Below are 26,718 nucleotides of genomic sequence, written 5' to 3' on the forward strand. Positions count from 1 at the left end.
ATGGCTGATGGCCAATAGAACTCTACTCGGAAAGCTTTGCCAACCAGCGTTCTCGAGGCCGTGTGGTTGCCGTATGAGCCAGAGTGGATTTTGTCTAGGAGATGTTCACCATCCTCCTAGGTTATGCACTTCATCAAGATTTCCTCCTTCGTGTTCTTGCGCCATAATTTGCCATCGACGAGCAGATACTGCTTACTGCGACGCATCAGGCGTTCGTTTTCTATTCGATCGGTGTAACCGCTGCTATCTGTTAGGTATTTGATGAAAGGTACTCTCCAGTCGGGCTCCTTAGTGGTCGGAGGTGGTTTGGTGGTGTTTGACACCAGAACCGTAGCCACCAATAGCTGGTCTAGAGGCTTGTCGACCGTGGGATCCTCTTCTTTGATGGAGGGCGTGAGCAGGTCTTGGACAAATATGCCATGTGGTACTTTGGCTCGGGATGATCCTAACTTTGACAGCGCATCTGCTGCTTGGTTTTTGTCCCAGACCACATGTGTGTATTCGATGCCATAGAACTTGCCTTCCAGCTTTCTGATCGCTTTGCAGTATGCGTCCATCTTTTCACTGGTTATATCCCAGTCCTTGTTGAGTTGGTTGATGACCAGAGCCGAGTCTCCATAGACATAGAGATGTTTGACACCGAGCTCGACCGCAATGCGCAGACTGTGTAGGCATGCTTCGTACTTAGCGGCATTATTAGACGCCGGGAAATAAATCCTGAGGACATATCGGAGCTGCTCCTTGGATGGTGATATGAAAAGGACTCCTACTCCTGCGCCGTCGATGTTGAGAGAGCCGTCGAAGTACATCTTCCAACACTCGACGGGCCCCTAAGAGGCAGGTGTGCTTAAGTCTGTCCACTCGACGATGAAATCAACAAGTGCCTAAGACTTGATTGTAGTATGGCTTGCAAATTCCAAGGAGAAAGGACATAGCTCCATTGCCCATTTGACGATGCACCTGTCTGCATCCTTATTGCGAATGATGTCTCCCAGAGGGTACTCAATCATGACCACCACATGATATCCGTCGAAGTAGTGTTTCAACTTTCAGGATGTGATTAGTATGGCGTAGATCAGTTTCTGAATCTATGGATACCTGGTCTTGGATTTATTGAGCACCTCACTGACAAAATAAATTGGTCGTTGTACCTTGTAGACGTGGTCGGGCTCGTTGCGCTCGACCACCATGGCAGTGGAGACCACTCGATTAGTTGCCATGATGTAAAGCGGGAGGATTTCGTCTTCTCTGGGAGCAGTGAGGACCAGAGGTGATGTAAGGAATTATTTCAGCTGTGTAAAGGCAGTGTCTGCTTCCTCCAACCACTCAAACTTCTTGGATGCTTTGAGCAGCTTGAAAAACGGTAGTCCTTTTTTGCCTAATCTTGATATGAAACGACTGAGGGCAGCCATGCATCCGGTAAGCTTCTAAACATCCTTCACCTTTTTGGGTGGCTTTATATCCAAGACAGCTTTTACCTTCTCTAGGTTAGGGCGTATGCCGTCGTGACTAACGACGTTGCCGAGCAATATACCAGATGGAACACCAAAGATGCACTTCTTTGGGTTTAATTTCCATTGAAATGTGTTAAGAGCTGCAAAGGTACGTTCTAGGTTATCAACAAGGGTGTATGCTTCCTTGGTTTTAACAACTACATCATCAACATAAGCCTCGACGAGGTCATCTTTTATCTCGTCTTTGAGGTAGGCCTGTATGGCGTGTTAGTAGGTAGCCCCGGCATTCTTGAGCCCAAATGACATGGTCGTGTAGCAGTAGGCACCGAAGGGCGTAATGAAGGATGTCTTGATCTGGTCATCCTTTTTTAGAGCGATCTGGTGATAACCAGAGTAGCAATCGAGAAAGGAAAGCAACTCACAACCGGTAGTTGAATCTACGACCTTGTCTATGTGAGGTAAGCCGAAGGGGTCTTTAGGGCAGTGTTTGTTGAGATCAGTGTAATCAACGCACATTCTCCATTCATTATTCTTTTTGCGTACAAGAACCAGGTTGGCTAACCACTCCGGATGATATACTTCTTTAATAAATCTGGCTGCTAAAAGCCGTGTAACTTCTACCCTAATAGCCCCCTTTTTGTCGTGAGCGAACTGTCGTAGCTTCTGCTTGATGGGTTTAGCCTTGCCATTGACATTTAAGGAGTGCTCGATCAAGTTTCGAGGTACACCGGGCATGTCAGCGGATTTCCATGTGAACACACTCATATTGCTTCTCAAGAACCTAACGAGCGCGTCTTCCTATTTAGGATCCAGGTTGGCTCCGATAAGGGCCGTTTTGCTAGGATCACCATCGACCAGCTGGATCGCTTTGTGCTCTTTGGACTTGATGTTCTTGCATGGGGCCTCGAGCTCTAGGATCTCCAGGTGATCGGCTAGGGTCTTCTTAGCGTCGAGCGTGGTCTCAGCCATGCGAATAGAGAGGTCGTGAGCCTCTGCTATTTTGAAGTTGTCATCCTCGCAGGTGTAAGCTGCATATACGTTGCTCCGGAGAGTTAGAACCCCCTTCTTGGTAGGCATCTTGAGCACCAGATACCTGTAGTGAGGTATGGCCATGAACTTGGTGAGCGCTGGTCGGCCAAGGATAGCATGGTAGGTGCCTTCGAAGTGGGCGACCATGAAATTGACGTAGTCAGTGCGGAAGCGGTCTGGGGTACCAAATTGCACAGGTAGCGTGATCTGCCCAAGAGGTGTGGAGCTCTATCCAGGGAGAATGCCCCAGAACTATGCCTCATATGGCTTGAGATCAGCCTGGGTTATCTTTAGGGCTGGCAAACTATTCTTGAACAGTATATCGATGGAACTACCGCCGTCAATCAGCACTCTATCGAACAGGACCTTGTTGATACAAGGATCGAGAACCAGAGGAAAACACCCTGGCTCAGGTATTGCAGCCCATTGGTCCTTTCTGCTGAAGGAGATCTCGCAGTGAGACCAAGGAGAGAGCCATGGGTCGGCGATGAGGTTGTCGGTATTGGCCACGTTCAAGCAAGCGCGGGCGAGCAGCTTGCGTTCTTGTTTGGTCTCAATGGACACTCTGCCCCCAATGATGGTGTGGACGCGGTCAGTTGGCTTGATGTAGTTGTGACGGGGATCTGCATCTTCATCATCGTTGTCCTCGTTACGCTGCTCCCCTGCGTCATTAGGCTTGTCGGATGTATCCGGAGCCTGTTGGCGCATGTAGATAGATTTGAGAACATGGCAATTCTCCATGGTATGGTTTGACTTGGGATGGAGCTGGCAGGGTCTTTTCAATGCTTTGGCGTAGTCTTCTTTATAGTTGTGATGTCCGCCACCTTTTTTAATGGTGTTGACTTCGCCGTCATCTTCCCGAGCACGCTTGCCCTTATAATCATCACAGCAATTATGTCGCTGATTACACTGGTCGCGGTGGTCGCGGGAATCGTTGCGCTAGTTGTGGCGATCAAAATTATCGTTCTAACCACGATTGTCGCGGTAGTCGTCGCGGTGTGGGGGGGGGTCGGAGCGTGAAACCCTTACTGCCTCTTCGATGATTATCTTTTTAGCATCATCGGCATCCGCATATTTTTTAGCAGTGGCTAGGAGCGCTATGACCGATTCAGGTCTTTTGCGGAGGAGCTTGTCCCTTAGGGCATCATGGAAGCGGAGACCAGTGATGAAAGCTTCGATTGCCTCATTGTCAGAGATTGACAGGACCTTGATGCACATCTCCGAGAAGCGTTGGACGTACTTGTGCAGTGGCTCATCTTTGCGATCTCAAATCCGCTGTAGATCATATTTGTTGCCGGGTTGTTCGCAAGTAGCAATGAAGTTGTCGATGAATGCTTGCTTGAGCTCTTGCCAAGAATCAAAGTAGTTCACCGGCAAGCTGACCAGCCATTGGTGGCCTACATGGCCGACGGCGACTGGGAAGTAATTAGACATGATGTGCTCGTCGGCCATCGTTGATCTGCACGCGGTTTCGTAGAGCATGACCCATAACTTAGGGTTTTCCTTGCCGTCGTACTTCTAGAGTTTTTCAAGCTTGAAGTTTTTGGGCCATATGACTTGGCAAAGATGAGGGGTAAACTGCTTCAAACCTAGAGGGCCATGGGTGGTATCATATTCCATACAGCGATAACTTTCATGGGATGCACGATTGTTGGCTCTTTGGTTAATACAATCGCGCAGATCGCGTTCTCCGAGGTAATGGCGGAGATCGTTATTGCCATCACGGCGATCCCGATTGCCCCCCTGGTTGACCCCGCGACCACGGTTATCACGGCGATTGTCGCGGTTGTCTTGGTGGTTGTCGTCCCGGTAGTCGCGGTAGTTGTCGTCCTGGTAGTCGTGGCGGTTGTCGTCCCGACCACCATCATGACCACCATTTCCGCCTTGACGGTTGTCTGATGGGTCGTTGTTGCGCGAGCCACGTTGGTTGGGTGGCTGTGAGCGACTTGAGTACTGGCGGCTGTGGCTTGATTCGACTGAGACGGATGGAGCCCGAGCTTGGTTTGCAATCTCTACGGTCTAGGCTATAGCAGCCATCAGGTAAGTTTGTACATCATCATGAACTGCCTAGATTTCTGGGGTATTGGGTAGTCGTTGCATTGTTGCCATAGCAATAGCTATGTTGGCGCTTGGAGTCCTGAAGACCTGCTTGTCCCCTACCCTATCAAAGGCATTGTTGAGATCGCGTGGCTGGACCCTTATGCATCGTGCCTCCTCTTCTGCCTCAGCTTCGGCTTGTCGACGATTAAACCGGTCAATATTGCGTGCTTCGCGTGCTAACTTTCTTGTTCTATTTCATCAACTGCTGGTGGCTCATCATTACTGATGACATTGATCAAGTCTCCTCGCCTTGGTGGGAAAGATGGGAATCGTGGGAAACCCGAGGAGTGGTCTAGGATATCCAGATCGTATTCAACTTCTTCATTGTCACGACGCTAGAGCTCAGTGTGGACGGAGCCAATAGATGCGATGCTGGACGGGGAGCTTGAACCGCCCTCTTGAACTGTGTGAACCGACCCTTCTTGATACTCCTCGATCCGAACCATGTTGATGAATTTGCGTGGCTTTGGCCAAGGTTGATGTATAAAACACAGATCCGAGCAGCGTTGTATATTGTGCGCGTAGTTGGAAGCAGTGTTTCATAGGCCGTAGGGCTGAGCCTGGTAGTTCTCCATCAGGGCTTCACACTCAGAGAGCCGGAGACCCGTCGTGGGGGCTGGTCGGCGACGAATGGAGCGCCCTTTAGGAGTAGACGTGACCACGAGATCCGTACCGAGTCGTGCAGGACGACTGGCCCAAGCTGGCTAGGTAGATCTGTTGTGGATAGTGGTTACCTGCTCGGTAGGTTGATTTTGAATCGAATCTACCAGAGCTAGGGTTTCAGCAAGCTTGGTGCCGACCCGATGAAAGCTCTAGTTTGGTTTTGGGTAATTGATGAAACCCTAAGTGCTAACCTAGTTTATCAAGATGATTATGAGATAGGGAGCACTACTCTAAGTGATGAAGCAATGTTGAAGACCATGACAATGGTGATGGCAAGGTTATGGTCAAATGCTTAAACTTGGAAAGGAAGAAAGAGAAAAACAAAAGGCTCAAGGCAAAGGTATAAAATGTAGGAGCCATTTTGTTTTAGTGATCAAGACACTTAGTGAGTGTGATCATATTTAGGATAGATAGCCATACTATTAAGAGGAGTGAAACTCGTATCGAAATGCGGTTATCAAAGTGCCACTAGATGCTCTAATTCATTGCATATGCATTTAGGATCTAGTGGAGTGCTAACATCCTTGAAAATGTTTGTGAAAATACGCTAACACATGTGCACAAGGTGATACACTTGGTGGTTGGCACATTTGATCAAGGGTGGTGAAGTTTGGGAGCAAGAGTAAGGAACTCCACCGGCGCCCTAGACAGAAAAATTGGAGGTCACTGTAAGTGACCGGACGCCGGCCTTAGTTGGACCGGAGCATCCGGTCAGTGGCAGCAGAGGGCGCGTGTTTTGGTCTTCGACCAGACGCTGGTGCTAAAAGCGACCAGACGCTGGCAGGGTGCGTCCGGTCAGTGCTAACGTACGCTGACGTAGGGCGTACAGAAGAGAAGTTGAGTGACCGGACGCTGGGTGAGTCCGGTCGAGCATGACCGGACGCGTCTAGCCATGAAATCTCACGTTTGGAACCTTATTGGAAATGATCGGACGCTGAGATCCAGCGTCCGGTCACTTTGTAACTGACGCGTCCGGTCATGTCATGACCGTTGAGATCAGACGACTTCTGTTGAACGCAGGATAACATGTGGCTTACATCGGTTGACCGGACGCTGGGTCTAGAGTTCGGTCAGTCTGACCGGAGTGTCTGGTCAGCCCGCACTGTGCCCAGTGAAGGGGTACAACGGCTCTATTTCGTGGGGGGCTTCTATTTAAGCCACATGGTCGGCTCAAGCTCACCCTCTTGCACATTTTCATTGACATAGCAACCTTGTGAGCTTAGCCAAAGTCCTCCCACTCATCTCCATCATTGATTCATCATCTTTGTGAAATTGGGAGAGAATCCAAGTGCATTGCTTGAGTGATTGCATCTAGAGGCACTTGGTATTCGTGTTGCGCTGCGAATTTCACTTGTTACTCTTGGTGGTTGCCACCACCTAGATGGTTGGAGCAGCGGTGGAGGATTGGCACGAGTTGGTGATTGTTCATGGCCATCTCCGGTGATTGTGAGGGGAGTTGTACCTTCCCTGGCGGAGCGCCAAAAGGTAACTCTAGTAAATTGCTCGTGTCATTGAGTTACCTCACTTGTGGGTCGGTTCTTGCGGTGTCCTATCGTGTGGACGAGGTTTGTGAAACACCTCTTAGCCGCCGAACCACCAAGTGTTGGTCGACACAACGGGGACGTAGCGTGTTGGCAAGCACGTGAACCTCGGGAGAAAATCGATTGTCTCTTGTCTTTTGCATTCTCCCGGTGATTGGCTTAATCTTCATCTTGTGATTGGTTCATCCCCTACACGTCGGTATAATCACCCTACTCACCTATTTACATTCTTGCAAACTAGTTGATACAAGCTCTTTAATGTAATTAGAATTGAGAGCTTGCTTTATTATTGTCATGCATCTAGTTGAGCTCTTTAGAGTAGCAAGGTTGAGAGCTCTTAGTGAGTAGTTATATAGCAAGTTTGTGTGCCTAAGTAATCATTGCAACTAAAATTATTGGATAGGTGGCTTGCAACCCTTGTAGAGCTAGAGCAAGTTTGCATTACGCTATTTGTCACACTAATCAAATTGCTCTAGTTGATTTGTAGATTTTTAAGTAGGCTATTCACCCCCCTCTAGCCATATTAGGACCTTTCACCCGATCGATGGAGTCGAGCAGGTCGGTGTTGTCGATCTGCCTCCCTTTGTAGCGAAGAAGCGGATGACAGGTTGTCGGCGTGGCTGAAGACGATGCTGGTGTGGCCGGAGCCAGATCCAACGTGGTCAGAGCCGTAGCTGATGCTGGTGAAGCAGTGGTCGACGCAAATTGGATCCGTGCCTCCTCCGTGGTCATGGCGATAAAGTTGTCGGAGCCAGTGGTACAGGTGATCTGACCGATGGTGAATGTGAGGCCGTTCGGCGTAGCCATGGAACCAGGGATGATGACCATCTTGTTCGTCTGGAGAGCAGTATGCACACCCCCTACCTGGCGCGCCACTGTCGACGAAATATAGTCGGCGGTCTACCTAGGGGTATGCCCAAGGTAGTAGATTATTGGCAGACAGATGCACAAGCTACAAACAAGATGGTGACGCAAGACAAACATAAGGTTTTATTCAGGTTCGGCCGCCGTGAAGGCGTAATACCTACGTCTTGCGTCTGATTGTATTGTTGTATGTCAATGAGAGATGTTTTGAGAGGGGTCCCCTGCCCACCTTATATAGTCTGGGGAGCAGTGTTACAGATCTAGAAACTAATCCTAACCAGTTACAATTGCCATAGGTGGCCGGATAAGGATTCCTATTCTAACCGGTCAGGATCTTGCTTGATCTCCAAGTCTGCCTTGATTCCTTACGTGGGACTCCAAGCAGATTGGCCGGGCCGCGCGTCGTCTTCTAGTGGGCCAGACCCCCTGGTCTGGGCTGGCCCAAGCCTAGCCGTAAGGGTATAGGGGTTAATACCCCCACAGCATGTGAATTTATGGAGCATAAATAGTGATTAAGAACTACTTCTAGCACCAATATACGTAGGTCTCAGCCTAGTATTGTAGGAGTAGCAACCAATATACGTAGGTCTTAGCCTAGAACTGAATGCAAAAGCTAGCAAGTCATAATGACAAAATGGCCATGTATTATGACTCACTGCCTAGTACTCTCCTACATCTCTGGCTCTTTGCTGCCACCCTTTCCTAGTAACAGGCCTAATACTCTCAATCGTAGTATTCTGTCCTTCGTAACTTTGTTGCAGGCAAGCAGGGGCCGGAGCCCAGTTTCGCCTCCACTGAGCTCCGCCCCTGTATTATGCCATAGGATGATACGAGTAGTAGAGCATGGTAGGATAGCTAACAAAAAAGAAGTGTGAGTTCCTTGCTGTGCTAAGTACATAAAAGTGAATAAGACTTAGTTATCTTGTATTAAGAGTTCATCCCACATATTGGTGTTGGTGCGAAGGTCGTCAATAAATAAAGTCTGTATTTAAATATGTATAGGTTAATATAATAAATTTTAAATTTAGATGATGTAGAGGCATAGAGCATGAATATTAAGGAATTATAAGGAAAATATAATTAGTTAGAAATTTAGATATTATTAGCAGATGCACAATAATTTAATTAGAAAATATCAAGCCATACGTGCCTTTGATGTGCTTGAGTGTCTTCTTTGTTAGAATAAGCCTTGTGCTATTTTTAGCTAATTCATGTTTCCTTTTACCTTTGCGCATAAGCACCCGTATGTGGTCGCCATGCGCCTAGGAATAGCTCGCCATGAACTTGAGTTCTCCGCCATTAGCGATGTCGTGGGTGTGGGGATGGACGCGCCAACCACACGACGTGCAGTAAATGGCTAAGTGTCTTTGCTTTGTAAACACTCTATTTATTGAGTTAATCACAACAGAAAACGCTGTCAGTTCTAGCAGCACCAAAAAGGCTCTGTGTTCATCGTGTTCCAAGTGTTCGTGTGAATCTTCTTCACTTTGTTTTTCTCCGACGTGTTCCAGCGCTCGCCGGTGGTGTTCACCGCTGCGCCGAGCCTGACATTCTTGACCATCTTCTCGCAGTCCAATGGGGTGGTCTGGCAACAAGAAAAACAGGGAGAGAAAAAAGAGACATCAGGCGATAAAGAAGCCAACCACTTGCAACGATTGCAGTAGAAGCTATCACTCTCCAATGGGGTGGAGCAGCCTGTTCGCTTGGTCGTAAACGATCGTGGATTATAAGCCAGAAGAGTATTTTTCTCTCACACCAAACCAGTCAGCGGTAATAATCCACGACCGTTTCAGCTGAAATGAATAGGCTGCTCGTATGTACTCCAGCACATCTTCTTACCCTAACACCATGGCGAGGTGAGCTAAGAGTTGCTGAAGCTAAACCCTCCTTTGCCGCTCTGCGACTCTGCTTGGATCTTTTTCTTGAAGACTTGTTTGTTGAAATAGGAGAAGTGCTTCAATCAAGTTTATAGTGGCTATTGCACTATTATTTGGTTACAATGCGAACACATGTATTGGTCCTTTTTGCATAGGCATAACCTTGTTTAATTTACAACATCATAGGCATAGAAAATTATTTAAAGTGCACTAGCGACGTAGGCCGGATGGGGGTGCCGAGTGAGTGATCAACTGAGCACACAGTTCATAGCCTCACAGGTGCGCGGTCCGCGTTCGTCAACGAGTTAAGCCTCACAGGCTAAGATTTCTAGAGATGAGGCCCAAGAAGACAAACATATCATTAAAAACTAAACCAATACCATAATTTAACAATACGTCAATCATAAATCTGCATACAACAATTGCAAAAAAAAAGGGAAAAGACTGTAGCATTCTGTGGATCGACTAGGGTAGATCTAGACGGTTTGCTATTGAACATGATGAACTAGAACAAGCAGAGAGTGGGAGATAGGACAGAGATGCTGGTGTTGAACCTGAACTTTCGAATGAAGTCGCGGTTGAGCTGGCCATCGCTGGTTCGTTGATGGAGGCAGCACACGGGCAGCGACGGGTGGAGTAGAGGTTGCACGGACGTTGATGCAGTGCAGACGGGGCATAGCAGTGACGACGGCGAGAGTCAGCGGAGCTTCCCGTCGCTGGCTACGCGCCCTCTTAGATCGGTCTAGGGTTTGTCGATGGGGTTTGCGGCTCACGGCAAACCTCATGCTTTGAGCCGTCGGCCCCCACCTCTTTATATAGCGCAGTGCGACGGGGGCCACCAACCATGTAGGGTTGGGCGCCCCCGATCAGGGCGCGTGACCAAGGCCCAATAGGCCGTTGGGCTTATTGGTTGGGAGATCAATCTAACATTCTCCCCCTTGATCTCACTATTACTTTTATCTTTAAACTTTAAACTTCAATCATTTTATCCTTACTCATTTCTTCACAGATGATGCATAGAGCATGTCTCATCGTCACGGTTAATCGCCGATAGATTTAACAGCTACAATGCACGTCTCTGATCTGAAATAGTTACTTTAACTTTTGGGCCCTTTATAGTCCAAGAATCATAGGTTTTCCCTTAAACTCATGCCGGCTACATGTTCTCTGAACACGTTGGGTGGTAAGCCTTTTGTAAGTGGATCCGCGAGCATCTTTTCGGTACTTATATGCTCAAGACTTATCATTTGATCCCGGACTTTATCCTTCATAACATAATACTTTATGTCAATGTGTTTGGCAGCACCACTTGACCTATTATTGTGAGTATACTGTACTGCTGGATTATTATCGCAGTATAACTTCAGTGGTCTATTGATGTCGTCAACCACCTTCAAACCGGGTATGAACTTCTTTAGTCAGTTCACCTGCCCCGTTGCCTCATAACACGCTACAAACTCGGCATACATTGTGGACGATATAGTGACAGTTTGCTTTGAGCTTTTCCATGAAATAGCTCCCCCTGCGAGAGTGAACACATATCCAGACGTGGATTTTCTATTATCTCCCGCATAATCAAAATCTGAATATCCCACTATATGGAGTGAATCAGATCTTCTATATGTCATCATGAGGCCTTTCGTTCCTTGCAAATAACGTAGGACTTTCTTTATCAATTTCCAGTGTTCTATTCCAGGATTGCTCTAGAATCTGCCAAGTAACCCGGTAACAAATGCCAAGTCAGGGCGCGTACACACTTGAGCATATTGCAAGCTTCCGACAGCTGAAGCATATGGAAACACTTTCATTTGATCGATCTCATATTGGTTCCTGGGGTATTGAAAATCCCCATATCTGTCGCCCTTGACTATAGGAGCAGGTGAGGGACTACATTTGTGCATACTGAATTTCTTTAAGACTTTTTCTATGTATGCCTTTTGTGATAGTCCTAATACTCCTTTACTTCTATCTCGGTGAATCTCGATCCCTAGAACGAACGAAGCTTCACCAAGATCTTTCATATCAAATTTTGAGGACAAAAACTTCTTTGTTTCCAGTAGTAGACTTATATCACTACTAGCAAGTAAGATATCATCCACATACAGGACAAGGAAGATAAACTTTCCATTCTTAAACTTTGCGTAGACACAATTGTCCTCAACATTATCTTTAAACCCAAAATTCTTTATTGTCTGATCAAACTTCAAGTACCACTGTCTTGAAGCTTGTTTTAATCCATAAATGGATTTCTTTAGGCGGCATCCCAAACGTTCTTTTCCTTCCATGACAAAACCTTTCGGTTGTGCCATGTAAACATTTTCTTCTAAGTCTCCGTTGAGAAATGCCGTTTTTACATCCATCTGATGTAATTCCAAATCGTAATGTGCCACTAATGCCATTATGATTCTGAAGGAATCCTTACATGAGACTGGAGAAAAGGTCTCGTTGTAATCAATCCCTTCTCTTTGTGTAAAGCCTTTTGCCACAAGTCGGGCTTTATATCTCTCTATATTTCCTTGAGAGTCAAGTTTTGTTTTGTAGACCCATTTATAGCCTACTGTTTTGGCTCCTTTAGGAATTATCTCCAAATCCCAAACTTTATTTGCATTCATTGATCTCATCTCATCTTCCATGGCCTCAAGCCACTTTGATGAATGATTACTTTTCATGGCTTCTTCAAATGAGGTGGGATCATCCTCCATTTGAAATTCTTCAGTGTTGTACACTTCATAATCAGCAGGAATAGCCGATTTTCTAACTCTTTGAGACCTTCTAGGGGCCTCCTCAATTAGCATATTTTCTGTTTGAGGCTGTTGTTGCTCCCCCTCATGTGTGGCAATAGGTTCTATAGGATCCTGAGGCACAGGTTCCTAATCATCATTCATTGTTGCCACAGGAGGGATAACAACAGGTGATGGCACCACAGTGTCGTGTACTGTTGGTGCAGCAACAGCAGGTAGTGAGAAAAATGGCTCATGAATGATCGGAGTGGGTGCATACACCCGCTTCTCTTCTAGGTCAATTTCTCGAGCTACCATGCTCCCCCTAATCATTTCATCCTCTAGGAAGACAGCGTGTCTTGTTTCCACAAACTTTGTATGTCTGTTAGGACAGTAGAAATGAAATCCTTTTGACTTTTCTGAGTAGCCAATGAAATGGCAACTCACTGTTTTAGGATCTAGCTTCCCAATGTTTGGGTTAAAAACTTTAGCCTCAGTAGGGCTCCCCCACACATGCAAGTGGTTAAGTGAGGGTACTCTTCCTGCCCACAACTCATACGGTGTTTTGGGCATCGACTTACTTGGTACTCTATTGAGAATATGAATGGCGGTTTTTAACGCCTCCATCCACAGACTCATCGGTAAAGTGGAGTAACTTATCATACTACGCACCATATCCATCAGGGTACGGTTATGCCTTTCAGCTACTCCATTTTGCTGAGGTTCGCCCGGTGTTGAATACTGGGCGACTATACCATTCTCCTGTAAGAACCTTGCAAAAGGTCCAGAAACTTGTCCATATGGGGTATGCCGACTGTAGTACTCTCCTCCACGGTCAGACCTGACTATCTTAATCTTTAAATCATGCTGATTTTCAACTTCTGCTTTAAATATTTTGAATTTATCCAACGCTTCTGTTCTTTCTTTAATTGGATAAATATAGCCAAAGCGAGAGTAATCGTCTGTGAATGTTATGAATGAATCATAACCATCCACACTTTTCACAGGAAAAGGACCACATATGTCTGTGTGAATAATCTATAGAATTCCTGCGCTTCGTTTGGCATCTTTCTTAATTTTCTTTACATACTTTCCTTTTATGCAATCTCTACATTGTTCTAACTCTGAGAGCTCTAATGGAGGAAGAATATCATTCTTAACTAGTCTTTCTATTCTTCCCCTCGAAATATGGCCTAAACGACAGTGCCATAATTTCGACAACGCATCGTGAGCTCTCTTTCATTTTCTGTTTCCATTATTCGATGAGGATACATTTTCATTCACATCACATACGGAATTCACATTTTCACGAAGTGATAACAAATAAAGCTCGTCTTGTCGGAAGGCAAGACCAACACATTTATTATTAAACAATATCTAACATTTGCCATTTCCAAAATGGCAATCATAACCATCATGGTCCAACTTTGATACACTAATCAAGTTTCTTTGCAAAGAAGGTACATAAAGAACATCTCTAAGAAAAAGTATGAAGCCATCAGCAAGCTCTAGCGGAAGATCGCCAACGGCCTCAACATCTGCTTGTACTCCATTTGCGACTTTAATGAAACTTTCGCTTCTTTGCAAAGTTCTCATCGAACGGAATCCCTGTAATGAATTAGCAACATGAATAGTTGCACCTGAATCAATCCACCAAGTAGATTTTGAGAACTTTACATACAAGGATTCATTTACAAATGTAATGATGTTCTCACCTATATATTTCATAATCATCTTTAAGAAATCAGCACAATTCTTTTTATAATGTCCCATCTTGCAGTGGAGACACTGGTCTTTAGCCACTAGGAATTGCTGGTTCTGAGACTGTTGCATAGGACCTTTTCCAGATGACTTGGAGGAAGAGCTGTTATTATAGTTCTTTTTCTTATCTTTTAGGTAGTTGACAGAACCACCTTGTGAAACTTTTATTCTTTCCTCCTCCTGCACACACATGGCTATGAGCTTTTCTAAATCCCATTTTTCAGACTGTATGTTGTAATTAACAACAAAGGTGTCAAATTCTTTGGGCAAAGAAGCAAAAATCAAATGAATAAGAAACTCATCCTTGAGTGCCAAATCCATTGGTTTGAGCTTAGATGCCAGATTGCTCATTCTCAGTATGTGCTCTCTAATGCCACTGCCGCCACCAGAGTACCTTTCTGTAACCAGTTGCTTGATCAGCTGGGTTGCATATGTCTTTGAAGAGCCAGTGAACTGACTCTTTATTCTATCTAGGTACTCTGTGACCGTGTCACAGTCTGGAATTTAGCCCACAATAGCAGGCTCAATCGTGTTATTTATCACTGCCAAACACTTCTTGTTGGCAGTGACCCATTTCCTATGCTCAAGGTCATAGGACATCTTTACGGGAGCAAAATCCCGCTCTCTGTTCTACCATGCAGCATCAGTCTCATCTGTCTCCCTCACCGGTGCCACAGGTTCTCTGGGGCATGGTGTGGTGACAACCCAGTCCACCTCAACGAGGATGAAAGCCAGGTCTATCTTTTTCTTCCACTCAATATAGTTATCACCTTTTAGAGTGGGGATCTCTTTGATACAACTCATCAAGTTGTATCCTCCTGAAAACACAATTCAAATAGTGTGAGAACACAAATAATAACAACAATAATTGCATGCCTTAGTTTAACGTTGGTCAAAACAATGTAGAGAACAATGTAGAGATTGCATAAAAGGAAAGTATGTAAAGAAAATTAAGAAAGATGCCAAACGAAGCGCAGGAATTCTACAGATTATTCACACAGACATATGTGGTCCTTTTCCTGTGAAAAGTGTGGATGGTTATGATCCATTCATAACATTCACAGACGATTACTCTCGCTTTGGCTATATTGATTTCAACATCATAATTCAGTTCGAATTCATCAAATATGAATGAACAGTTTCTGGAAAATAAAAAAAGAATTCAATTTCACTGTTCGGCAATTTCGGCCCATAGCAGCGCGACCGGCCTAGCTACCCGCGGCCTAGCCGCGGGCGCCAACGCTCCCCCGCGCCCAGGCCGCAACCTGGGCCTGGGCCGGGAATTCGGCCTCGCGCCCTTTCCCGCCTGGGCTGCGGCGCTGGCCCGATCATCTCCGTTCGTCCATCTCCATCCGACGGCTGCCCGCGCGCATCGTAGGATCAAAACCCCGGTGACCGCCGCGGTGCCCTTGACCTAGCGCCATTCGGCCTTCGCTCTCTCTCTCTTCGCCCCTCACTGCTCTCTCCTCTCCACTCAGTCCCGCCGCAGCAGACACCGAGCGAGGAGCTCCGACGGCGAGAGAGATCAGCGAGCCCCGGCGCCGTCTCCGGCCCCCTCGCCGGCGTGCGCGCTCCCCAGCGGGTGAGCGCGCCGCCGTCGAGCGACCTGGCCGCGGCGCCCTAGTGGCCGTTCCGGCGAGCAGATCACCCCCCGGCCGGCCCTTTCTTTTCCCCGCGCGGCGGCGTGCACGACGGCGAGGTAAGCCACTCCCTTCCCATCTTCCCCTTTCGGTTTCTTTGATTCGGATTTTGCACTATTTCCCGATTAGGGTTAGGGTTAGGGTTAGGGACGACACTGTTTCTCCCTTTTTTTCCCCGAATCGCCTTCGGGTTTAATTCGGTTTCCAGTTTTCATGTCTATCCCAAAACCCGATCTAGGGTTTGGATGTTCGGTTCTTCACTTTTCCCGAACCATCATCTTTTCTCAGATCCGAAGGGATCGAGTTTAGGGTTCAATCGAACCCTTTGTTGGCCGAAGCCCTTTCTACTTTCTAGATCCGCACTGGATCTCTTCATCTTTTCCTTTCTAATCGGTACCCGTTCTAGATCAAACCCTAGAATCCAAGATCTATACCTAAACCGTGGCTCTGGTACCATTGTAGCATTCTGTGGATCGACTAAGGTAGATCTAGACGGTTTGCTGTTGAACATGATGAACTAGAACAAGCAGAGAGTGGGAGATAGGATAGAGATGCTGGTGTTGAACCTGAGCCTTCGGATGAAGTCGCGGTTGAGCTGGCCATCGCTGGTTCGTTGATGGAGGCAGCACACGGGCAGCGACGGGTGGAGTAGAGGTTGCACGGACGTCGATGCAGTGCAGACGGGGCGTAGCAGTGACGACGGCGAGAGTCAGCGGAGCTTCCCGTCGCTGGCTGCGTGCCCTCTTAGATCGGTCTAGGGTTTGTCGGTGGGGTTTGCGGCTCACGGCGAACCTCGTGCTTTGAGCCGCCGGCCCCCACCTCTTTATATAGCGCAGTGCGACGGGGGCTACCAACCATGTAGGGTTGGGCGCCCCCGATCAGAGCGCGTGACCAAGGCCCAATAGGCCGTTGGGCTTATTGGTTGGAAGATCAATCTAACAAAGACAACACAGTTCAGACAAATCGATGTAAGACGAAATTTGAGCTTCACAAATTCACAACGTTAGACCCTGAACTTACGATCGTTCCACGCAAGATGCAACCCACAAGGGAGACCATAAGAACCGTGATCTTTTTTCTAGATGATTTTTGTTTACATGTAAACAGAAGCTCTTACAGCATCGCAAGACAGAAGCTCACAACGATATCAAGCTCTGAGTGCTCTTACAGCATCGGAAGACAGAAGCTCACAACGATATCAAGCTCGAGTGCAAGAACGCTGAATTCGAATGTTCATTCAGCAACTGCTCTATATATATAGAGTTATATAGACTTACAGAGGAACCGGTTTAATTAGCTTGCAAAATGCAAGATACTGCACTATTCCGTGCTTTGAACGAACAATCATCTGCCAACCGGCAGGGAAAACAAATCGGTCAGCCAAAAGGAATTTACAGGCAACGCTCAGGAAACAAATATTCTGAGAGAATTGGAACTGGAGCTCAGCTCATCAATGAAGCTCCACAAAATATAAGGTTATTGTACACACGGGCTATCCAGCATCACTGGAGCGACTACTATCAGGACGGCACCGCGAGGCGGGTTGCATCAGGCTCATAAATTGTATCATTAATCTTGGATGGCGGCCAATACCGAAGAATAGATCTCCCGACAATATTCCTCACTGGAAGTGGGCCCCTGAAATGGCAAGACATTCGATACAGTTCAGGCATATGTGTATCAAGTGCAATTCTAGTGTAACAGATCGAGTTTTAGTAGTTTGCAACGTACCAGTTATGGGAATCAAAGCTGTTGTTGCGGTTGTCTCCCAGCACAAACACATAACCTTCTGGTACAAGCTGCAGCAAAAATCGACAAATATGAAATGCGTTAGGACCCAGCCACCCAGGTACCAAGCGATGAACCATCATGCTTACAGAAATGCAAGAATGCTAAGCAGTATGGCTATGGGAATAGGAACTACATGAGATTCTATGTGGCTATCAAGCATTCGATAATTCAAGTACCAGTCAAATAGTGGAAATGCAACAACTGATACTTCTTTATCGCACAATCTAGAAATTTGAGTTTAGCATGTCAGTTACTTAGGCCAGCAAAGGCAAGCATTTCAACGAAAATATGTCTAATGTCTCTAACCTAAGTAAAAAAGAACAATATATGAAAGCAGAATCACACTACAAAAAACACAGTTCCTAGTGCTATAGAGCATATATCATACCACCAGTTCCAGCTCGTAGTTGTGTGGCTCCAGCACATAATCCTCATCCTGAACTACTCCATTAACAAACAGCTTGCCATCACGCACCTGTTAAAGAGCCAAGATTATCAGAGTTACAACTCAAGTAAAAAGAATCGAGCTGTTCGCAGCATAATGACACGAAACAAAAGGAAGGCTGCGCTACCATTGGAATAAAAGCTTACTTCGACGTGGTCTCCTCCCTTGGCCACAACTCTCTTGATGAACACATCACCTGAGCTGTAGCCATAAGCCTGCAATGAAAACGTCCAATTCAGACATCATGAGAAAAACAATCCAGGGAGGCAGGAAATAGCACCTGAAGTCCTGGGGGAGCCCGGAAGATCACAATGTCCGAAATTTCCGGGTCCCGGAATATGTATGAGACCTGCAGATCACAACACCACCAAATCATTAAGAAACATAAAAATGGCATGGTACATCTCTAAAAACCAAAATGTTCGTCAGACAAAGCTCTACCTTCTCTGCAAGAATCCGATCACCGATATCGAAGGTCGGGTACATGGACTTGGACGGGATGGACTTGGGCTCGGCCAGGGACGAGCCGTAGAGAATTGGCACGGTCACAGCTGCAAACGCCGTCTTGGCGTCATCGGAGCAGGAGCTCACCCACCTCGACAGCCAGTTGCTCCTGCTCATCGCTGCACCAGCACCACTGCTCGTCGCAATTCCGGCAGAACCAGACGCACCAGCAGTAACAGTACCACTAGCACCACCAATCAACGCCTTCCTGGGGGGAGCCGAAGGTGCCAGCGATTGGGGAGGGGAAGAGGGTGCCGAAGACGACGAGGTGGTGGCAAGGTCGCTGCACGGGAGCCACTTCGCTGTCTGCAAGAACGGGAGGAAGGACGTGGGGTTGAAACCGAGCGAAATCGGCGACGAGCCTGAAAGAGAAGCCGCGGATCCGGTGGTCCCAGGCGTCGGTCCCGTCCTCTGCACGAGCACCGAGAGCAGCCCCACGGCAAGAGACGGCGGCGGCGACTTGGACGATAAGCACGCACGCGTGAGCAGCAACGAGTGAGCCCCGGCGGCGATGGCCTGGGGCTTCGGGTGGTTGTGGTCGCCTCCGTCATGGCGGTCGCTGCCGCTGCCGCTGTTGCGGTGCTGCTCGGGCTGGCGGGTGGAGGTGAAGATGCAGAAGGGGCGCCAGGCGCCGTCGTGGAGGAGGCGGCTGCCCGAGGCGGAGGCCGAGGCCGAGGAGAAGCGGTGGCCAAGCGAGGCGGCGAGGTTCTGCGCCACATAGCCGGAGTAGGAGACAGTGATGCGGATCGCCATGGCGAACAGGCAGAGGAGCCGTAGCGAGAGCGAGAAGAGGCGGATTGGGCTGTCGAGGAAGCAAGCGGGGAGTGGGGCGCGGGCGAGTTAGAAGCAGGCGGACATTCCGGAGGGTTGCAGAGTGTGGGGTTGCGTCCGGGAAGTCGAGATGAGGTCTTCCGGCGAGCTCCTCGCCGGAAGACGACGTCAACGGTGGCGGTCAATGGAGGAAGCGGCGAGGTGAAGGCGAATTGGGGGAGAGAAGCGGAGTTCGAAGAGATGGGTGTGCTTTATTATAGACGCGTGGACGACTTTTCTGAGAAAGAACGTGGAGGAATGGAACTCCCCCCACCCCACCCCCCGGGATTTTGGAGATCTTTTATGTTTTTTTTTCTGCAAAATTGTGTGATAGTTTTACTCACGAATTTTGGGGTACAATACGGAAATTGACGTGAAATCTGACCAAATTCAACGTTTGAATTTGCTTTAAGTAACTACAAGCAAACATGCAGGTTCGTTGCGTGATACCTCAATGATTTGCGATTCCATCAACTATCACGCCATCTATTGCAACACATCTTAAAACCAAACTCTATACCATTGTTAGACACGAGCTAAACTAACTCATAGAGGGTGAGTCCAGATTACGAACGGGGCATGAAGAGTATTGTGAGAACCAAGAATGGTTAAAAGAATCCACTTAATTTTGAGACAAACTCTCATGTTCAAACTATCAGCCTGTTCAACGGTCTGTATTCGGCTTATAAGTCTTGGATCACACCAAATTAGCCAGCCATGACTTATAAGTCAATCCAGCCGAAACGAATAAGCTGTATATTGATCGCACTACGCACGCGGCAGACTTCTATTCGCCGTGGGACGTGGGGAGGGCCTCGCACCGGCGCATTTCATTACGCGTAGAGGGGTCAACCTTGTGTTAGCAAAAACATATCCATCGCCGAAGTATAAAATTTTAATCCTGCGTACCTCAAGGTAATGTTATTTATGTTTAGGTTTAATTCACATAATACATTCCTAAAGATAAGTGAAAAAGTGAGCATATATTCCACCACAGTATTTGATACACCTTTGTGACGGATTATTGAATTTGAATTCTCGACCGAGTGACTGACAAACGGCCAACGAACACAGCCCACCAGTCGTTAGGTAAACAGCACCGTCGCTGGCGTGAAAAAGCGAGATTAGGCTGCGAAAAAACTAGACTAATCCACAACCCTCCGAGCTCAAAAGCAAGCGCAGCCAAAACAGAGGTCCTCACGAGCGCGCAGCACCGAGCCACGAAAACGACTCTGTTCAGTGTTCATCAGTAGCCCGAACGTTGCTTCGTTGCAGCTTCCACTGTCCTAGCTGTATCACAGTATCAGACACGTCAATAGCCAGTGACGAAGCGACGGGCCCACAGCGCTAATCAAATCCTCGCGGAGAGAACTTCGGATGGAGCGTGGCTCAGAGTGTCATTTGAAGACAAGCAACCAAGTCAAAGATCTGGATGAGGAAACAGAGAGCCGTGCATTCACATAACCCAGAATCATCACTGGACAACTGGGAACCTAGTCAATACTCTTTTTTTTCCTAGATAAACAACTTTTTGTCCGAAGATTCAGATCAGGAAACGATGCAGGATAACTCATTTCAGATAAGCAATATCCCCTGGAAATCAGAGACAGTAAAACGTAGTAATGTGTAGTAGTATCAAAGTAAAAAAAACAATTGACAGGAAGAAATGTTCATTGCAGTAAAATAACTGAGGTCAACTCTAGAAACATTCAACTAACTGGGCTCAGCCACTAAAAAGCTTGTGCACACTGGCATGTGGGCCCCATTAACGTCTACACTTGGACTTCCCGATTCCGGCGGTTGCTAACAACTACCAGCCACGATTTGCTTCGGCAAAATGTCAACCGCTAAGTAATTGACTCCATATAAAAACCGAAGGAGTCGATGATTTTTCGGCAAATGATGTATGACATGTCGTAAGCACTTACGCTTTCCAAGCCCCAATTATATATATATATATATATGGAAATTATTTTCTACTTCCAGGGAGTAGTTACTCTTATGTGTATATCTCTAAATTTAGGGCGTATATGAACCGACGAAGTATATGTAGATGAAGTATATCATCATACTAGACCATCTAGGGTACTATGTATGACAAGTATATATGTATACTTAGAGTATATGGTTATACTTATTTTATATACTACTATCATAGTATTATATAATATATTTAAAAATATGTGCTCTTTTAAAAAAATTTACATAGTAAAGATCTAGAGTATCTTAATATTAGTATGTCAATATATTCAAACTGATATATGTACATATATCATATATGCAACATGATTTATTGATTATGGGAGTACGGAGTACCTATTCCTAGGAGTATATAAAATGCACCATATATATATATATATATATATATATATAACAGAAAAAGGATAACATGCTGGACCTCTCTGATACAACGACAAAGAAGCAAGGAAGGAGCCAGGAAGCATCGCAATCCGATGACGAATAGAAACGTGCTATACTTGCTGAGCTCCAGTGCTATGGGTGACAGCATGAAGCAACCTAAACAAAAGGAATGACGATCAAATAAGTGCAGTGAGATTGGTACCCGGATGAAATTGTCTAGAACTTACTACAAGGAACGAACTGCTAACATTCGTGTTCAAAAAAGAACTGAAATTCTAGCCGTCATATTCAACTCTATCTAGATTTTTTTGATTGCAACTCTATCTAGATTTGTTCAGTCCTATGTGACCGCACACCCAGAAGCGGCACGACGCGCACTTGGAGATGGATGTACTCCGTATATGTATAAGCACAAGCATGCCTAGATCATGTCACAATCGAAGCAGCAAATTCTAGGACCGGAACCAACCTGACCCAGCTGCAATGCATAACATGGTACTTGAATTCATGCTTTGCTACAACTCTGATCTTAGAGTACAAGTTTTCAGAATTGAAGCCAGTCTAACTTTCCATCAACAATTACTGTGGATTTTGTATTTTTCTCTCTCTCACCACTCAACAGTCCAATAAAAAATGCTCCATAATTAGTACTATGTACTCTACTAGGTAGTTCTATATGTAGGTTACAAGAATTGCTTTCAAAAAAATGTCGGTCACAAGAAACATGAAATATGCGTGAATGCCTCAAAATTATGCTCTAGGCTCTAGCATGGAGACATCAAATTGCAGGATGTCAATGTGAATCCTAGTAGAAGATTACAGCCTTTATTACCCAGCTTTTAACAATCCCACATTCAACAGACTCTGCTTCTGCTCTAGCATTTACAATACACAAGCTACCTTAGCTTGTACCAGTTAAAAGCTAAGGTCTAGCTGATCTAAAAGGGACCAGCTTTAACAATCCAGAAGCGACAGGGCAACTTTTAACAGGCTCTAGCTCATCCAAACAGCCAAACAGGTCCATACAACATCTTAAGGTTGCAGTTCAACACTCAGTATTCAGGCAAGATTATCAAGGGACACGGGGATTAGAACTTCATGACAACTAGTACGATAGTATCTGATAAAACAGTTAAACAAGTTAAGTTACTTAAAACTCCACTAGAATTGCTGGGGAGAATTAGTTACAAATTTTGCATAAGATGGAGGAAAAGGGAACAGTCAAGAGAACCAATAGCATCCACATTTCACATTGGTTCATTTACATCTAGCGTCGACTCCGGGGCTTCGACCTTCCTTTCTGCACCATTGAAAATGGGTAAACATGGTAAGGTGAAAAGGGATTCAATGGGTAAACATGGTAAGGTGAAAAGGGAAGCTTAGCAATACGCAGAACCAACTAAAAACATGCCACATAAACTGATGTCAATTTTACTCACCGATGCACCACCAAAGCTGGAACCTGAAGCGGTAGCTCCACCTGAAAAATACATAGATGTGTCATGAAGTGCAATTTGTCCTAATCTTGAATAGTCCTTTATAATGAAAGCACTGAACTCAGGATAGACAAGCAACATGCAGGAAAGAAAAACAGTGCTAATACGGTTAATCTATATCAGTAAGTAAGTACATGCGGCTCCAAGTTGTTTTATAAGTAAAATACTAAAATAGCATGCAAATTTCTACCGTACAGCTTGCAGCACATAATGTTGATTGAGCAAGTATCTGTACCTCCAAATGGTGTAGAAAATAGAGATGTTCCACCCAAAGATGTAGCGCTAGTCCCAAATCCAGGAGCTGGTGTTGATGTTAATGTAGGAGTGGAGGCTGTCCCAAATGGTGTGGTCAAATGAGCCGATCCAGATGCACCAAAAAGGTTGCCTGATGGAGCTGGAGTTGTTAGAGTTGCAAAGAGACTAGATGAGGATGGAGCAGGAGCCGGAGTGCTAAAAGTTGACAAGGCACTTGAGAAAGTCGCAGCAGATGGAAAGGAAGATTGCTGCGGTTGGCTTGTAGCTGGTGCAGCGATTTGTGCCATGGGCTGCGCAGGGGTAGGTAAATGCAGTGTTGGATGGACCCTTCTCGCAGCTGCTTCTTGTTTAGCTGCTTCTCGTCTGTTTGCCTCCAGAAATGGATCGCTCCCATTACCGATGCGGCGTTGTTCATTAAGATATTCAGTTTTCATTGATTCAACATATTGATGAAGATTTTCCACCTGAAAAAGAGCAAAGATAAGGAAACCCCTTAGTATGAAGGTGACGCTAAGCTTAGTAAACGATAACTAAATAATGGCTTCTTGTTTTGTTCACAGCATGTTGCAATTTCTAAATGCTCAATCAGTTTAGAGTTTATATTTGACTCAGTTAGACATTGGCACATCATCAAAGTATATTTCAGGGAAAAATTATCCTGAATTCATTTGTTTATATAACCTCTTTTTAGTAAGCTTACCTTAGAAGCAACATAGATGAAGTAATCATGCACATTTGACATAACTTTTGGAAGAGATTCTAGAGAATCTGATGATCTTTTATTTGTTTCCATTTGAACCAGCTGCTCTAGCTCACCGATCCACTTGCAACACTCCGCAAGATAGCACTCAAACCTGTTGACAGTGCGCTGCATAAAAATGGAAGGACGCTTTGGGACTCCACTGTAGAAATCTACCACTGGCTGATTGGGTGGAGCACCAGAAGGATTTGAAGAACCACCATTTGCAACTCCAGCACCTGGACGGGTGAATCTTGGCCTCAACATCAGATATGACCTAATAGCAAATTCTGTGTTCCACATCATTTCATTGACAACAGTCATCAACTCTTGAATGGAAGCCTTCTCTCTCTCCATTACAGTGGTGGTCCCACCAAGTTCCTGCTAGAGCAGACAACGAATATTACTAATGGATCCAATATCCTGCTAGACCAGACACCGACCAGCCTACCACTATGGCACTACAATTGTATACAAAAGAAAATATTCAGCATTGGTACATCAATTCCCAGCTACCAACCAACATTATTTTCCACAGCAAGTCATTTTTCGCCGAATGGCATGTTAACATTCAAGTTAGATGGAAGTTTGCACTAAATAACCCATGATGATCTTATTAGATTTATAACTGCATTATCAGGGGAAAAGTGTCAATGTGTCATAGTCAAACTGTGAAGCTTCTATTCTTACTAGCGTAAGTTCAGTTTCAGTTGCAACATAAGTTGTTCTTGTTCAGGACATGACTAAACCATTAGGGACAAGCTTATATCTAATATACTCATATGATAGATCAAATATTTGTGGAAAGTGGAAAAGGTTTAATCTTTTCAAAATTCACCCAATAAAGAAAAGGAAGGGGGTTCCAAAGTCTGCAATTGCCGGAGGTCAGGGGACGCTATATTAAGGTACAGGTCACTTAACTCATGGATCTTAAAATGATTAAAGGGTCTACAAGTGACTCTTGTCTGTCGCAACGATATAACAAATTCTAGAAAAAATATTTCATACTCTTTCAGAATGTGTACTAGCAAAATCATGTGTCAAGCTATCAGCTAAGACAACAGTGATCTCCAGGTTGTGGAGCATGACAGAAACAATCAATCATGCACTAAAAGCTAAGAAAATCTAGGGAAAGTGAAGATCCTAACCTGAGCAATGCGACTCGCATCAAGCTCAAAATTGACATTCGAGATTGAGTCATAAAGGCGACTGCACTGATCCAACCTCTCACTCTCGTCTCTGTAGTCCCGTATCTTGTCCCTGCAAAATCACAGTTAGGGGAAAAACATCAGGGAAACAACTTATAGTTGATAATAATTGAAACATCAAATGCATAAACCCAATGGATGCAACAGGTTACCAAAATTGGAGACAAAGTGCACTCCCTTAACCATAGGAGGCTAAAAGACTCCTAGGATTGCCACAAGAACATCAAACACAACAGAAGCCCACCCCAATAGAAAATCTGACCATGGAGGACAAAAGATGTATCATTCCGCCCAAAAACCAAAACTTTACAACAGTGGATCATGACAGCAGACGCAAATAAAAAAAACAGTTAGCCCCATACAGCCATACAGGAAGAGAACAGTTTAAATACGCCATCCCCCAATACCTTTAATTTAAATTACACACTCATTTCACCGCAAAGAATCAGAGATGTTCCACCAATCTGGCCTAGTAATCATGTACTTTTGCTAATTGGGTGGAACCATTCTAGTTGTGGGTGTAAATCGACAATGAGTACCATCTAAGCAATAACCGCGCTCCTTTGCAAGAAAACAAGAAAAAGGAAAAGTAAACATTTAGAGGAAGAACCCTACTCGATCTGGAGCAAAGCCTTCTGCGACTCGGCGTGCAGCTCCTCCCACTTGGTGTTGTACCCCGCGGGTTTCATATCCATCGTGTACAGCGTCAGCTTCTGCAGCTGCGGCTGCGGCTGCGGCTGCTGAGGTTGCGCCGCCGGCGCCACCTGCTGCTGTGGCTGCGGCTGCTGCTGCTGGAAGCTGAACTGGAACGGCGAGGGCGATAGGGACGGCGCCTGCGAGGTGGCCGGAGCTGGTGTCTGAAACGGATTCGGCGCCGCCAGCGTCTGGAAGGGGTTGGACGCAGCTGGCGTCTGGAAGGGATTCGACGCCGCCGGCGTCTGGAAGGGGTTCGAAGCCGGCGGCGAGGCGAAGGAGAATGCCATTGCCGCGCGCGGAGATGGAGGGGTCGGCCTCCGGCGATGGCGGAATGTAGTGGACTCTGGCTGGGCCGGCGCACGGCGGGCTCGGAGGGCTCTTTAAACCCTAGAAAACCGGAAGGACTGGAGTGGGAAGCTGACGCCTTTGCCCCTAGTAGTGGAGAAGAGAAGACTCGCAGGACGGCAGGAGCAAACGGTGGGCGTGGAGTCTTCAGCTTTTTGGAAAGGCGACTGTCCTGATAGCCTACCCCACTTGGAGGCTTTGTTGTTGGCCTGTTGATTTCGGGTGAATTGGCTTACAAGTCACGGTGGACCGAAGGGACTAATTTAATGTTCGAGAAAAATATTATTTAAATTGTAGATTATAAGTGAGATAAAGTGAATAAGCCAAAATGAACACGCTTACCTGTGCGCATGCGCGGTGCTGGTAAGAGCACCTCCAAAGAACTTGCAAATCTAACTGTGAGTTTTGTAGCAAAAAGA

The 26,718-nt window shown here is 46.1% G+C and overlaps 2 protein-coding genes and 1 long non-coding RNA gene across 3 annotated transcripts; all 3 read right to left on the bottom strand.

Annotated features, from left to right (window-relative positions):
- Positions 1–13,578: 13,578 nt before the first annotated feature.
- On the bottom strand, positions 13,579–16,512 carry LOC136546350 (uncharacterized). The gene is made up of 3 exons (XR_010781335.1): positions 16,216–16,512; positions 13,964–14,827; positions 13,579–13,856 (listed from the first exon to the last, which is right to left on the bottom strand). It is a non-coding gene; the product is annotated as an uncharacterized lncRNA (long non-coding RNA).
- A 346-nt stretch (positions 16,513–16,858) lies between these two features.
- LOC136546351 (thylakoidal processing peptidase 1, chloroplastic-like) lies at positions 16,859–19,414 on the bottom strand. Its single transcript, XM_066538328.1, has 6 exons — positions 18,327–19,414; positions 18,166–18,234; positions 18,032–18,100; positions 17,829–17,915; positions 17,381–17,448; positions 16,859–17,287 (listed from the first exon to the last, which is right to left on the bottom strand). Exons 1-6 carry the CDS (start codon positions 19,140–19,142, stop codon positions 17,170–17,172), a joined length of 1,227 nt encoding a protein of 408 aa, XP_066394425.1. The 5' UTR covers positions 19,143–19,414; the 3' UTR covers positions 16,859–17,169.
- A 2,896-nt stretch (positions 19,415–22,310) lies between these two features.
- LOC136546352 (nuclear pore complex protein NUP58-like) lies at positions 22,311–26,538 on the bottom strand. Its single transcript, XM_066538329.1, has 6 exons — positions 25,874–26,538; positions 25,199–25,310; positions 24,012–24,431; positions 23,292–23,775; positions 23,000–23,040; positions 22,311–22,860 (listed from the first exon to the last, which is right to left on the bottom strand). The coding sequence occupies exons 1-6, from the start codon at positions 26,239–26,241 to the stop codon at positions 22,828–22,830; spliced, it is 1,458 nt and encodes a 485-aa protein (XP_066394426.1). The 5' UTR covers positions 26,242–26,538; the 3' UTR covers positions 22,311–22,827.
- Between the last annotated feature and the right edge of the window lie 180 nt (positions 26,539–26,718).

This window comes from Miscanthus floridulus, chromosome 3 (assembly GCF_019320115.1).
Source record: "Miscanthus floridulus cultivar M001 chromosome 3, ASM1932011v1, whole genome shotgun sequence".
NCBI lineage: Eukaryota > Viridiplantae > Streptophyta > Magnoliopsida > Poales > Poaceae > Miscanthus > Miscanthus floridulus.